Source organism: Sorghum bicolor, chromosome 9 (assembly GCF_000003195.3).
Source record: "Sorghum bicolor cultivar BTx623 chromosome 9, Sorghum_bicolor_NCBIv3, whole genome shotgun sequence".
NCBI lineage: Eukaryota > Viridiplantae > Streptophyta > Magnoliopsida > Poales > Poaceae > Sorghum > Sorghum bicolor.
Genome location: NC_012878.2, coordinates 36186373 through 36201489, shown reverse-complemented (window position 1 = coordinate 36201489; position 15117 = coordinate 36186373). Strand labels below are relative to the sequence as shown.

At 41.0% G+C, this 15117-nt stretch overlaps 1 protein-coding gene across 1 annotated transcript in view; it reads left to right on the top strand.

Annotated features, from left to right (window-relative positions):
- LOC8066768 overlaps positions 1–14652 on the top strand; it is a 114584-nt gene extending 99932 nt beyond the window's left edge. The window contains exon 2 of the mRNA XM_002440843.2: positions 13813–14652. Within this exon, the coding sequence (XP_002440888.2) occupies positions 13813–14652 (840 nt within the window). The remainder of the gene's footprint in view (positions 1–13812) is intronic.

The following is a 15117-nucleotide window of genomic DNA, read 5'->3' as shown; positions in this document are numbered from 1 at the left end:
TTTGAAACTTATGCAATGCAAGCAAGCACATGAATATGCACATATCAAATGCAATCAATCAATGTTAATGAGCTTGCTCCCCCTACTTGTGTGCTTCTCTTTTGTCCAAGAATTGTGATCCATCATCTTCTCTTTAATGTTGCTCCCTTGTTCATGTCCATCTTTGATCTCTCCCCCTTGAAACATATCTTTTGTTGTCCAACTTATCCCATGACCATATCTTTGTTCCAACTTCTCCCCCTTTGTCATCAATTCCCATAAAAGGTATGTGATACCAATTAAAAAAGTTTGAATCTCATTGTGACAAAGGATTGCATTGGGATAGATGGTTGAGGATTGAATCTTGCATTGTTTATGGACATCACCATATGTGTTGGAATGACATTATTTGAATTGCTCTTGAGATACCACATAGGATCTTTGACCTTCATACCATTTGGTGGGGCACTCCCCCTATGTCATAGCATGGGTCATTCACTTATCAATCTTTTTGGTGAGGGAACTTTCTTTGCTTGATGATCACTTAAAGTTGAGGATCACTTGTGGAACCACCTTCTTGTATTATAGATACCACTTGTAGAGATGTGATATCATTTGAAAGATCTTGTTCGATACCATATGGGATTCTTCTACCAATTAAGGTCTTCTAGTATGGAACCACATGTTTGCTATCTCGAACATTTGCTATCTTGAGTACCAATTGTAGGATACCAATTGAAGAAACATTTGAGTCTAGATATCCATTTGCATTGTTGTCTTGTTCTTGAACTCTAATCATCATGAGCGCTTCTAATTGTAGACTTGAACTAAGTTGATTTGCCTAAGTTTCCAAGTCTGGTTTGAACCAATGACAAGTTTTTTCACACCTCATATTATGGGTTATCTTGCCAATGTTGTACTTGTTGTTGATATTTGGGAACACAATAAGGAATTGATCCGCAAGCGCACGGATATCGGTGAGCACTTCACCCGGGAGATTATCCAGAGTATCATTTTTATTTTTTTTACCACTAGGAGAAAGAGTGCAACTGACTAACCCGGTCTATTACTACTAACCCTTTAGGCTACAAAGAATGTTTCTCGATGTGAGTGATAAATAGAGAAGACTACAACCGTAATCTCCTTCTAACCTTGGTAAGGATGATCTACTGTTCTATTGGGGAGGCTAACAGAATCTAGACACCACAAAGGATGTTCAACCCGCACCTATAAACCCTATCCTTCCTGCTAACGAGATATGGTCTGCAAAGGTAACTCGGAAATGTCACGTTCCTCGCTACTACCACGGTCTAGCTAGTCAGGGAATATCTATGAATATCCTAGCCCAAACACCACGTCTACGCTAGAGATGATTACTCAAAACTCTACACGAAGAGATTAATGTAAACTCATAAACCAAAAGAACAATAAATCAAGAACTTACTAGAATTTAGAAGTCGAAATACTGAAGAATCCTAGGAGCAAGCCTCGGGTTAGGAGAACTTGATCCCGCAGGTACAAGCTCGGAGTAGACACCGACAGGCCGGGCTTCCTCCGATCTACACCTTCACTCTATCTCTCTCAATCTAGTAGAAACTAGAAGATCTATTTCTACTCACATTGGTTGCTAAGCCTAAAAAGAAATTTTATTTAGAGGAGAGGTATTCCTTCGAGGGCTCCTCTCAACTCTATGATGAACTTATCTCCTCCAGGGGCCAGGGGGTCTGGTTTTATAGTCCCCTCAAGTGAACATGAGCCATTGGATCAAACCGACATTGATTGGACGATTATCCTTGATCCTTTAGGTCGGTGGAACATCGTCCGCGAAAAGAGTCCTGATCCAACTCCAGGAGGGGGCGGGCGCTCACGTCAACTGGGCGGGCGCCCAGTGCCTGGCCCCGTTCGGCCTCCGCTTTGTTCCCGTGGCTTCTGGAGTCTTCTAGATGGTAGAAAATTGCGCGGTGCATTGATATCTCTATGTAATCCCGACATGTGGGCCTTTCTTCCTTATTTCCTGATAACCCCCTGTAGAAACAGATAAACAACAAAACTCGTGGAATTCTGTCAGATCAAACCCTAATTCTAGGTGTTGGTTGCATATTGGTCCTTTCTCTTGTTTATTTGATAATTAAAATTGATACTTAAGAACCGTCAACAAATACCCCCATACTTAGGCTTTTACTCGTCCTCGAGAAAAGGATGGTTAAGAACAATATCTGGGGTAAAACATTTTTAAAACATTCTCTTCGTAACTGCAGGGTGTTAAAATCCACTGTGTACTATAGTCAGGGAAGTATATGGTTAAGAGTAGAGATCCTTTCTTCTTAATCCTGTCACTTGGAGTTTTTGTATATTTTTGAAAAGAAAGTTAGCATACCTTTTATCCTCATAGGTTCTCTCAGATCACTCATTATCTTTTATATATCTCACTGAGGCTGTTTTAATTTGCAAAAATTCTCAAGCATACTTACCTTGTATTTATTGCCTGATCAAAACGGGATCCGAGGAGAAGAATGCCATACTCTTAGATCAAAGACTTTGGAAATTAAAATCTTTGTCAACTCTTGCTGGTATATTGCTTATTAGAGGGACCATGGGCTATCATTTTCTTTTTTCTCTCTCTTTTTTTTAAGTGGATACCGAGGTACCCCTAATTCTATTGCCGGACACTTGTCCATTTTTTCTTTCTGCGAGGTCATCGAGCACTTGCTCCTTTTTATTTCCTTGAAATATCTTTATTTTTGCATAGCCCATGCCTCTAATGCAATAATACTTCGGAAGAGTGAATCTTTCTGAATAACGTCTTGATCTTAGGAGCATGATAAATCTCTCAATAAGTGTCTAACTCATTTTGAACAAACTCAATACAGAGTAGATAGCTTTTATAATCATAGTTAATAATTTCAGTTTTATCAGGCATATAAAACACTGAGGATGGTAGCTAGAATTTTGAATAAATTCTCCAAGCAACAATGATATCAAGAAACTCAAACTATACCATCTCACATTCCATATTGACTTAAGTAACACAGGGTTTTTAAAATGATTTTTAAATAATTGCAAGTTTCAGGAGATATCAGAGAGTGAGATTAATCATGATTAGAAACAATTTAATGTTTTTAATTTATCATGTCGGAAACAATATTCTGCATAATCTAAGATATATATGAGTATGTGTAAAATGTGCAGAGTGTGTACCTGAATCGTGGAGTGGTGTAGTCGAAGTGTGTTTGGCATGTCGAGGGATCTCCCCCATACTTGTTTTCTTCTTTCTTGCACAAAAATAAAGTAGAGACACACAAGACATAATAATAATAATACTCTTTATTAATCTTGAGGCATTTTTTACAAATGACTAGTAGCAAACTGACGATAATAGTAGCAAACTGATGATAATAGTAAACCTAAACCGAATTTAAAGATAACTAAGATGCGTTGCCACAAGATCTAATCTAGATAACTTAGCGGCGCTCTAATTCCCTGATCCTCTTATTGGCACTGGCAAGATCCTGCCTAAGGCCTAGTATAAAGGTGTTGTGGTTAGAGAGCTGCCTAGTGATGGAATTAACTGAGGACTGGAGGTCTATGATGACTCTGTCTAGCCTGCGAACGTCCTCATCAATATCTACTATGGTCTTGCGACGCTTGGGAGGTGTCTCAAAAGCATTGAGAGCGTGCTTCGGGGCTGCCTTTGGAGGGATGAAACGGACTTTGGCTGCTCTAATCCCTTCGAAGTAAGGCCTTTCCTCCTCCGTAGTGTAGCGGATGCTGCTGATCTCGCCGCTCCGGTTTGTCTTGACTCCAACGACCCTCTCATTGGGTCTAGGTGGAAGGATCCTCGTGCCGGCTGGCACCCTGATGGTGGTCTTCGTCTTGGATGATGATCCCTTGAGAAGTAGGGGTTGTGGCGGTGCGGTGAGAACTGGTTGAGCATGGTAGGATTGGGCAGAGCTGCGTTGGCGTAATGGCATGGCTTCAGCTGTCGCTCTGTGTTGGCCGGGACGAGAGCACGGGCGTCGGGGTCTTCCTTAGGCTCCATGTTGAGGTTGAAGGGGACGACTTCCCAATCATCATGGAACTTCTCGGCCATTGGAGCAGCGAGGGACTAAACAAGCTCTAGTTGAAGAAGAAGAGAAGGCTTGGGTGGATTGGTGTTTGAAAACTGATGTCACGGGTCTGTTTATATAGGGGTCAAAAAGTGCCTCAGGGGTTGTTCGGCTTGTTCCCGTCGATGTGCATGAGAAACTTTCCGTCTGAGGGATTATTCGGATTACCATAAGTGTATTTTCCATAACAGAGAAAATCGGGACCGAGGGAGAACAGGAGCTGGGCGCCCGCCCTCTCCCTGGCTCCTCTGCGGGACCGCTTCCTCGAGCGTGTTTCTAGATGCAAAACTAATTAGGAAAATATATGTATGACCCAAAAACGTCAAACTAAAAAGGTCAGGCTCTAATTCTCTATGGGAAGAAAAAAATGGATTACGTCTATTTCTTCTAATTCTTTATTGGGCTCTAAAAATAATTTAAGACGTTGACCATTTACCTTGAATAACGTACCTTCGTCATTCTGAAGTGTGATAGCTCTGTGGGATCATGAATTGATTACCTTGAATGGCCCTTCCCATTTACTTCAGAATTTTCCATGCTCGAAAAGCTTCACCCTGGAATTAAAAAGTAATACCTTATCTTTGGGTGTGAACTCCTTCTTCTTGATTCTCTTGTCATGCCACCTTTTGACTCTTTCTTTATAGATCTTCGAGTTATGATATGCTTTCTCTCGCCATTCTTCCAATTCTGATATTTGCATTCTTCTATGTTTTCCAGCGACATCTAGGTCCATATTCCATCTTCTTATGGCCCAGTGTGCTTTGAATTCTAGTTCAACAGGTAGGTGATAAGTCTTTTCGTACACCAATTGGTATGGGGACATTCCAATTGGAGTCTTGTATGTTGTCTGGTATGCCCAGAGTGCATCGGGTAACTTGTCTTTTCATGCCGTTCCCATTTCATTTACTGTCTTCTGAAGAATATTCTTGATTTGCTTGTTGGAAGTCTCTGCTTGGCCACTTGTCTGAGGATGATAGGGGGTAGCAACGTTGTGACGGATTCCATGTTTTGATAGATATTGCTTGAAGCGTTTGTCGATGAAGTGTGCTCCTCCATCACTTATCACTACTCTGGGGACTCCAAATCTTGGAAATAAAATTTCTTCAAACATCCTTTTTGAGCTGATGTTGTCAGCATGCTTGCAAGGTAGAGCCTCTACCAACTTGGAGACATAGTCAACTGCCACCAAGATGTACTCACACTTCTTTGATGGAGGAAATGGACCCATGTAGTCTATTCCCTAGACATCAAAGAGCTCAATCTGAATGTTGTTGGTGAGTGGCATGGCATCTCTTGTGTTTATGTTTCCGTGTCTTTGACATGGCCCACATCTTCTGATATATTGCTTCATGTCTTCATACATTGTAGGCCAGTAGAATCCACACTGCCAGATCTTTGAATGTGTACGGAATGCTCCACAATGACCTCCATATGGTGATGAATGACATCTGTCGATGATCTTCCATCCTTCCCCAGTGGTCACACATCTCCTAAGTAAGCCATCAGAGCATACTCGAAAGAGGTATGGCTCATCCAATATATGTGAACGACTTTCTTGAATAAGCTTCTTCTTGTTTGCTCCTGGTGGTACATACCCTAAAATCATAAAATTAATAATATCTGTATACCAGGGGTCAGACCTGTTAATCCCGTAGAGCATGTCATCCTGGAGTGAATCATTGATGGGGGTTTCCTATGGACTCTTAAAATACATTCTAGACAAGTGATCAGCAACAGAATTTTCTACTCCCTTTTTATCTTTTATTTCTAAGTCAAATTCTTAGAGTAATAAGATCCATCTAATCAGGCGAGGTTTAGCATCTTTTTTAGTGAGCAAATATTTTAGTGCAGCATGATCAGTGTAAACAATTATTTTAGCTCCAACTAAATAAGATCTAAATTTATCAATGGCAAAGACAATAGCCAGAAGCTCTTTTTCAGTGGTTGGATAATTAAGTTGAGCTCCTGTCAAAGTTTTACTGGCATAAGCAATTGCATGATGCTTCTTATTTTTAGTTTGTCCCAAAACTACCCCCACAGCATAATCACTAGCTTCACAAATAATTTCAAAAGGCAACGACCAATCAGGGGGTTGAATGATTGGTGTAGAGATGAGTGCTTTCTTTAATAAATTGAAAGATGTTAGACATGCATCATCAAATTCGAAAGGAGCATCTTTGGCTAGCAAAAGAGTAAGTGGTCTAGCAATGAATGAAAAATCTTTTATGAATCTGCGATAAAAACCAACATGGCCAAGAAAGCTTCGAATTCCTTTTATATTCACAGGTGGAGGTAGTTGTTCAATTAATTCAATTTTAGCTTTGTCTACCTCAATACCTCTTTCAGGCACTAGGTGTCCCAGCACTATTCCTTCCCTAACCATAAAAACAATTTTCCCAATTAAGGACTAAGTGATTTTCTTTACATCTTTGCAAAACATTGTCTAAGTTTTCAAGACAACTATGAAAAGTTTTTCCATAAACAGAGAAATCATCCATGAAAACTTCCATAATCTCTTCAATCATATCAGAAAATATAGACATCATGCATCTTTGAAAAGAAGCTGGTGCATTACATAACCCAAAAGACATTCTACGGTAAGCATAAGTTCCATATGGGCATGTAAAAGTGGTTTTGCTTTGATCATCAGGATGGATCGGGATCTGGTGATACCTTGAATATCCATCTAAGAAACAGAATGAATGGTTCACTAATCGCTCTAGCATCTCATCTATGAAAGGTAAAGGAAAATGATCCTTTCTCGTGGCTTTGTTTAGTTTTCTATAGTCTATGCACATCTGCCATCCTGTGACGGTGCGTTGCGGAATTAGCTCGTTCTTTTCATTCATAATAACAGTCATGCCTCCCTTTTTAGGCACAACTTGAACTGGGCTTACCCACTCACTGTGCGGCATAGGATATATAATCCCTGCATGCAGCAACTTTATGACTTCCTTTTTAACTACCTCTCACATCGTGTTGTTAAGTCTACGTTGGGGTTCTCGAGAAGGTGAAACAGAAGGATCTGTTGGAATACGATGGGTACAAATCATAGGACTGATTCCTGTAAGATCTTGGAGTAAGTAGCCGAAAACTGAGTGATGTTTCTCAAGAATGGTCATTAATCGCAGAGTTTTCTCCTGAATGAGTTTATCACTAATGATCACAGGAAACTCTAGATTATTGTTTAGGAAAGCATAGATAAGACCGGGTGGTAAAGTTTTAAGCTCTATGGGAGGTCTAGGCGTTTCTGCAAACTCATCTAAGGGCTCTGTTGACACCGTTTTTGGACACGTACCCAGGGATCAGTAAAGTGTAGATCGGCAGGTGGAGCAACGGTAACTAGTCTGCAGAAAAGTTGCCGATGAGGGTAGTTGCCGATGAAGAGATGATTGAATGTGGCTAAGTCCAGAGGTGGTGACGTGTTCTTACCGATGATCAATATTAGTGTTTGCCGATGGCCATAACAGGAAGTCTGCCGATGACTCTGAAGGAAAGTGTGGAGATTGCCGATTGATCTGTGGTGGTGTCCCGGTCGGTTACAAGGGGGTAGTTTTATGTTTTCCTTAGTTATTTAAATTCGTTTTGTATACGGATTCTATTTAATTTGGAATTTGAGTCCTAGTCGTGTCTGATTGTAGCTCTTTGAGCAGCGTATAAATGTAGACCCTAGGGCCTTGTAATGAAAAATCTATCAATCAATCAAACACAAGTTTTTTCTCATATCATATTCCAGTATCTACTTTTTCAATGACTTCGTCAGATTTTTATTTTTTACTACGAGTTCTTACGAATTCATCGACTTAAGCTCGGCGTATTTCTCGAGTTCCGCGTAAATACCTCTTGGCCGTGACATCCGGGCGCATCGCTGTTGTTGGGACCAAAGTATTCGAGTTATCACCTTTGCCGATAGTAAGGTCAAATCGGCTAGCACGCCTTAACGTTTGAATTGGGTATTAGCCCTTTGTGTTTGCAGATCAGTTTTACATCAACAGGGTCAGAAGGTTCAGCCTCTTCTTCTATGAAGAAAGGAGCTTTGTCTTCTAAGTCTGGTTCTTCTAAAAGCTCTAGAGATGCAGCCTTTACCTCCTCCATAGGATCAGGCAAAAGATATGACTCGGCCTTATTATTTAAGGAGTGTGAAATTGTTATTGGGATTTTATAGATTTTTCCAAAAGAAATGTGTAGCTTTCCAGTATGACCTTCATAAAGGAGTATTCAAAAAGGTTGTCCTATCAACAGGTCAAAGTACCATGTATCAAAGATATAGAAGTTCAAATGAACCATGGAGCCTTCTACCGTAAGAGGTAGGACATTCATAATTCCAAGACTGGGGACTAATCGTCTCGAAAATTTCTTTATGACTTTCGTTGTGGGGGTTAAGAAAAGATTTTTAAATAGTTTAAGTGCAAAAGATTTAGACATGATGTTGATCCCCACAACAGGATTATAGAGAGCATCAAATCGATCAGAATTATAAGCACAACGTATAGTTATAGAGGGTGTGTCCAAACGGATCACATCAGAGGAAAGCTCTGATTCCTCCAACCACTCGCTACTCATGACTGAGATAAGCTCTCTCAATTGATATTCAGTTGGCAAACAAATGCTAAAATGGCCATTTTGGGGTTTGTCAATAGAATGGTAGTTTGAAATGTTTCCAAAATCGGCAAAAAGATCAGATTTTATATCTAGCATGAAATCCGGTGGTGGAATTTCTTCCTTTTGTGGCTCAGAACATCAGATAGCTAAAGTAGATGGAGAATTTGGTAGAGTGTCTACTTCGGCTTCGTGGGTTCCATCATGAAGGGTATTATCCATTTCAGCTTCTATGATTCTATCTAGGATCACTCTAGCTTCATCAGTAGGGATGCGACACAAAGAACCTCTAGACATTGTATGTAGCATTTGCTTATGATCTTTCTGAAGACCTCGAAAAAAATGAAATAAAAGAACAGGGTCTTCAAGATTAAGGTTTGGACCAGATTCTAAAAGATCAGAAAAACGTTTCTAGGATTTTCCCAAAGTTTCATTATCTTTTTGTTTAAAAGATAGGACTTCGAGTCTAAGGTCGCCGATACGGTCGAGGGAATAGAAATCTAGACAAAAGTTGGCTCGTAAAACTCCCCATTCACCTCGTTGTTGACTTACCTTCTGGCTGTACCATTGTCTAGCTTCTCCCCTTAAGGAAAAAGGAAAAAGCTTCCAACGTAAAGTTTTATCAGAAATGCCTTCACTACGAAGACAATCACATGTTTGCTCAAAATCTCTAATATGAAGGTAAGGGTTTTCGTCTTCCTTTCCCGAAAAAGATAGGTTTTGAATCATGGCAATCAACCTAGAACTTAACTTATACTGGGATGTTTGGATAGGCTGTGATGACTCTCATGGTAAAAGGTCAGTTTCCAAAGGTGTTGCAAATTGATAGATTGATTTAGAATCTTGATTTTCCATAAGGTAAGAATAAAGAAAATAAAGAATATGAAAAGATAAGAAAAGATAAAAGTATACATACAAGCTAGTAGTAAGACTCAAGGTTATATCAGCAAACCGTCTTTCTCCCCGGCAACGGCGCCAGAAATGCTTGTTGATATTTGGGAACGCAATATGGAATTGATCCGCAAGCACACGGATATCGGTGAGCACTTCACCCGGTAGATTATCTAGAGTATCGTTTTTATTTTTTTACCACTAGGAGAAAGAGTGCATATGACTAACCCGGTCTATTACTACTAAACCTTTAGGCTACAAAGAATGTTTCTCGATGTGAGTGATAAATAGAGAAGACTACAACCGTAATCTCCTTCTATCCTTGTTAAGGATGATCTACTATTCTAATGGGGAGGCTAACGGAATCTAGACACCACAAAGGATGTTCAACCCGCACCTATAAACCCTATCCTTCTTGCTAACGAGATATGGTCTGCAAATGTAACTCAAAAATGTCGCGTTCCTCGCTACTACCATGGTCTAGCTAGTCAGGGAATATCTATGAGTATCCTAGCCCAAACACCACGTCTACGCTAGAGATGATTACTCTAAACTCTACGCGAAGAGATTAAAGTAAACTCATAAACCAAAAGAACAATAAAACAAGAACTTACTAGAATTTAGAAGTCGAAATACTGAAGAATCCTAGGAGCAAGCCTCGGGTTAGGAGATCTTGATCCCGCAGGTACAAGCTCGGAGTAGACACCGACAGGCCGGGCTTCCTCCGATCTACACCTCCACTCTATCTCTCTCAATCTAGTAGAAACTAGAAGATCTATTTCTACTCACATTGGTTGCTAAGCCTAAAAATAAATTTTATTTAGAGGAGAGGTATTCCTTCGAGGGCTCCTCTCAACTCTATGATGAACTTGTCTCCTCCAGGGGCCAGGGGGTCTGGTTTTATAGTCCCCTCAAGTAAACGTGAGCCATTGTATCAAACTGACATTGATTGGATGGTTATCCTTGATCCTTTAGGACGGTGGAACATCGTCCGTGAAAAGAGTCCTGATCCAACTCCACGAGGGGGTGGGCGCCCAGGTCAATTGGGCGGGCGCCCAGTGCCTGGCCCCGTTCGGCCTCCGCTTTGTTCCCGTGGCTTCTGGAGTCTTCTAGATGGTAGAAAATTGCACGGTGCGTTGATATCTCTATGTAATCCTGACATGTGGGCCTTTCTTCCTTATTTCCTGATAACCCCCTGCAGAAACAGATAAACAACAAAACTCATGGAATTCTGTCAGATCAAACCCTAATTCTAGGTGTTGGTGGCATATTGGTCCTTTCTCTTGTTTATTTGATAATTAAAATTGATACTTAAGAACCGTCAACACTTGTCACTTGTTAACAATCAAGAATAGATCAAGTACTTGGGTTCACTAGCTCATGAACAAACTCATATACATACACTAGATCAACTAGTCATTGAAGCAATAGTGGTAGGTTATGAATTTAAAACTTTTCATTTCTCATGCATCATCCTATTAAGCATGTACTATATGCACTAACCGCATACTAGTAAGGAATAAAATGATCATGCACATTACAATGATACCTTTGCTATGTTGGAGAAGAGGATAGTCACATAGATTCCAATTCATTTCTCCAATAGCAATGTGAAGTCCAATTGATAAGCTTGGTGAAGACCAATCATGGATACCAATTGATAGATCAAATCTTCACCCATATGAATTTAGAACCACTTATGATCAAGTGCACTTTCATGCTGTGGTTGGCTTGCTTCTTCTTTTGACCATTGCTTGCATGAGAGGACTAATAAGAATATCACTTCAACATCATGACTAGCTCTCTTTTGGGTGTTGCTTGCTCTCTTGATCAATCCTTTTGATTGCTTCAACTAAGCATCTCAAATGTCCTTTAGATCACCACTTCCATGTTAGCCTTCCAAGCACCACACTTGGTTTACCCACTCCTCAGGCGGCACGCCCCTCACATAGGGAGAAATGACCTCTCTCCAAAAAACTATTCTTGATACTTACTTGAATTGCTTTGATTGATTGATTCAAGTGATAGACTTAATATGATCAGTAACCATGAATCCTTCTTTAAGTCCTTTTCTTTCTACTTGTTTAAGTCCTTTTCTTTCTACTAAATGATCTCCAATAGTCACTAGAACTTAAACTTCATCTTCATCTTGAGTTTGATCTTGATCTTCAACTTGAGTACCAAATGTGTACACCAAGTACGTTTCACAATCAAATGACCTTGTACTAATTACTTGTCATGCTTCTAGATTAATTCAAAACCAAACTTAGGTGCCTCAAACACTTATAATCATATTTCCAACTTGAGGACCTTTCAATTTAAGTGACTCTATATCAATCCAATATTTGTCACTTTTCTAACATATTCTGTACCCTTTAAAGAAATATCCATATCTCGCAATGTACTGATTCAAATACCACGAAATTTGGTGGAGATGTGAACCTATAAGTCATATAGCAGCTGTAAAAATTTGAGCTTCATTTGACTTATAGATTGCTACCAGATTTCAATTCTTCCACCACTGCTACATGCAGAAATATGCTGCACTATATCTGATAAGATCCACTCCAAAACCAAAGTATCCCTTATCCAATTCTCATGAAATTTCTACAGTATCTTCTACAATAAGTGTACAGCATGCATACCAAATTTCAAGGCTTTCCAATTAGGTTTGGTCACTCAAACTTAGACTTGATCACTTCTAGCTCAGATTTTCAATATTTAGACAGATTTCAAGCAATTGAGCTATGCTTGTTCAATTTGAATCAAACTTGAAATCAACTTGATTGAATGCATTCACAAGACATATATCAATTCAATCCACTTATTAAAAGTCATATCATGAACTTATCCAACTCAAATCAATCCAAAGTTGATTACTAAGCATTTAATCCATTCAATCATCTTACACTACAGGAAACTGGAATTGCCTTGGCGGCCAAGAATTTCCTTGAGGGCCAAAATCAAACCGCCAAGGAAAGTATAGTTTCCTAGGCGGTGCTAGTGAACTCTCAAGAAAACATATATTCCTTGGAGGTTGAAGCAAACCGCCAAGGAATATGGGTGTTTCCTTGGCGGTTTCCAATCACCTTCAAGGAAATGACATATTTCCTTGAGTGTAATTATAAACAGTCAAGGAAATTACTATTTCCTTGAGTGTTATTTTTAACCGCCAAGAAAAATACCTATTTTCTTGAGTGTTATTTTAAACTGTCAAGTAAGTTATCATTTCCATGGCGGTTATTGAATTTTCTTGGAGGTCGGTAGCCAAGTATTTTAATGACTGTAGTAGAAAAAAATCATAATATCTTAATGGTGTCCAAAAATCCTAAAATTTGGCATGAGATCATAATATGGTTGTACTATCTTGGCATAAAATTTTTAAATCATATCAACAAAGATGGACTATGCATTATTCGCAATGGATAAATCTCTCATACAGTTCCATAACTCTATGAGGGATATATCCATTTGTGAACAACGTATAGTCTCACTTGGTCCAAATGATTTAATTTTTTTATGGGAAGCTTATACATCCATATTATGACCTCATACCAATTCTTAGACTTTTTAGACCAAGTTTATGATATTATTATTATTTTTCATCAGAGTCACCGAAATAGTAGTTTGAGTAATGTTGAGCAAAACACTTAATTTTCCATTGATTTTCGTAATGTGAGCTCAAATAGAACATGTACTGTTACATATAATTTGTTTGCTATTTTTTGGACATTGTTAGATAGGACATGTAGTATAAGTTGTAGTTATTTTTCAAAAGTACACAAAAATTCAGTAAAACTATAGAAAATAGTTAATCCGTTGTAAAATTTTAAAACTTCTACGAAGGCACATATATGTAATATATATTTTTTAGAAAGTATTTTGAAACCTCACAATGATCATGTAAACCATATATATCATGATTTGTATTCAAGAAATAAATTTATTTATGAAAGAAAAAAATGAAAAAAAAAACTAAACAACAGCCCGACGGCCCAAAAACCCAATGGCCTGTGATTTTTAGCCGTTGATTCACAATCCTATGATGAGAATAATAAACTGGTATGCAAACCCTAGCCCCTCTTACCACTACCCAAGTCTCCCATACGGCCTCACAACCACCGCTGCCGCTACCACCCCAACCCATGCGACTCTGGCGGCCGCCTCGTCCCACCCCATGCGACTATGGTGAACCTCCATTCTTCCTGGGGCTCATCGGATCTGGTCCTTGGAGCAGTGGATCAGGTCGACGGGCGTGATTTGGGGCAGCAGCACCTCTAGGGACGTCGTCATCTCCCCCAACGTCTCCGCGCGCCTCTACCTCCCGCGCCTCGGCGATGGCGACGGCGACGCCAAGCTCCCCATCCTCGTCTACTACCAGGGCGGCGGCTTCTGCATCGGCTCCACCTTCAACCCCATCTTCCACGCCTTCACCAGCCTCGCCACCGCCCTCGTCGTCTCCGTCGAGTACCGCCTCGCCCCCGAGCACCCCGTCCCCGCCGCCTACGCTGACTCCTGGGACGCCCTCGCCTGGGTCGTCTCCCACTCCCACCTCACTTCCTCCTCCACCGCCCGCGACCCGTGGATCGCGGGCCACGCCGACTTCTCCCGCCTATACCTGGGCGAGGAGAGCGCGGGCGCCAACATCGCGCACCACATGGCGATGCGCGCCGCCGCCACCGTGGAGGGGGGGCTGGCGCACGGCCGCGCCCGGATCCGGGGCCTCGTCATGGTCCACCCTTACTTCCTGGGCACGGACCCGGTGCCCTCCGACGACCTCAGCGCGGAGACGCGCGAGAGCCTGGCGTCCCTGTGGCGCGTCATGTGCCCGTCGTCCACCGCAGGGGACGACGACCCGCTCATCAACCCCCTGGTGGACGGCGCCCTGGCCCTGGTGTCCCTGGCGTGCGCCCGCATGCTCGTGTGCGTCGCCGAAGGCGACGTGCTCTGCGACCGGGGCCGCGCGTACTATGACCGGCTCAGGGCAAGCGGGTGGCCCGGCGAGGCAGAGTTTTGGCAGGCGCCTGACAGGGGACACACGTTCCATTTCATGGACCCGTGCTTGGAGATGCTCTAAGTAAATAACGTATGCATTTTGTCTGCAGGTCGACGGTCGACGGGCGTGACAGCGGATCATGGAGATGCTTTAAGAAAATAACGTATGCATTTTGTCTGCAGGTCACAGAAACTTGGAATTTTAATAGCTAGCATATGCTACTTACATAAGAGAATCCTTTTCTTGCTGGTGAAGAGGATCAAACTGCTTCTGCGGGACAAGACACTTTTCAGCTAGATTAGGTAAAAAAATAGTCATCAATCATATGCCTACTTTAACTACCTTTCCTCACTTAATAGAAGCATGCATATGTGTACAGTTGATTATTTTCACATACTTTGCTACTTTGATTCATTGTTAATTAACCATGAAAGAAGTTTGCAACACAAATATGTTGTTGGGATTTCTATCTGAATTTATTTTTACATGGTTACAACCTTGGTGATTGTATTTTTATGTGAACCATGTTGATTTCATGCATGCTAG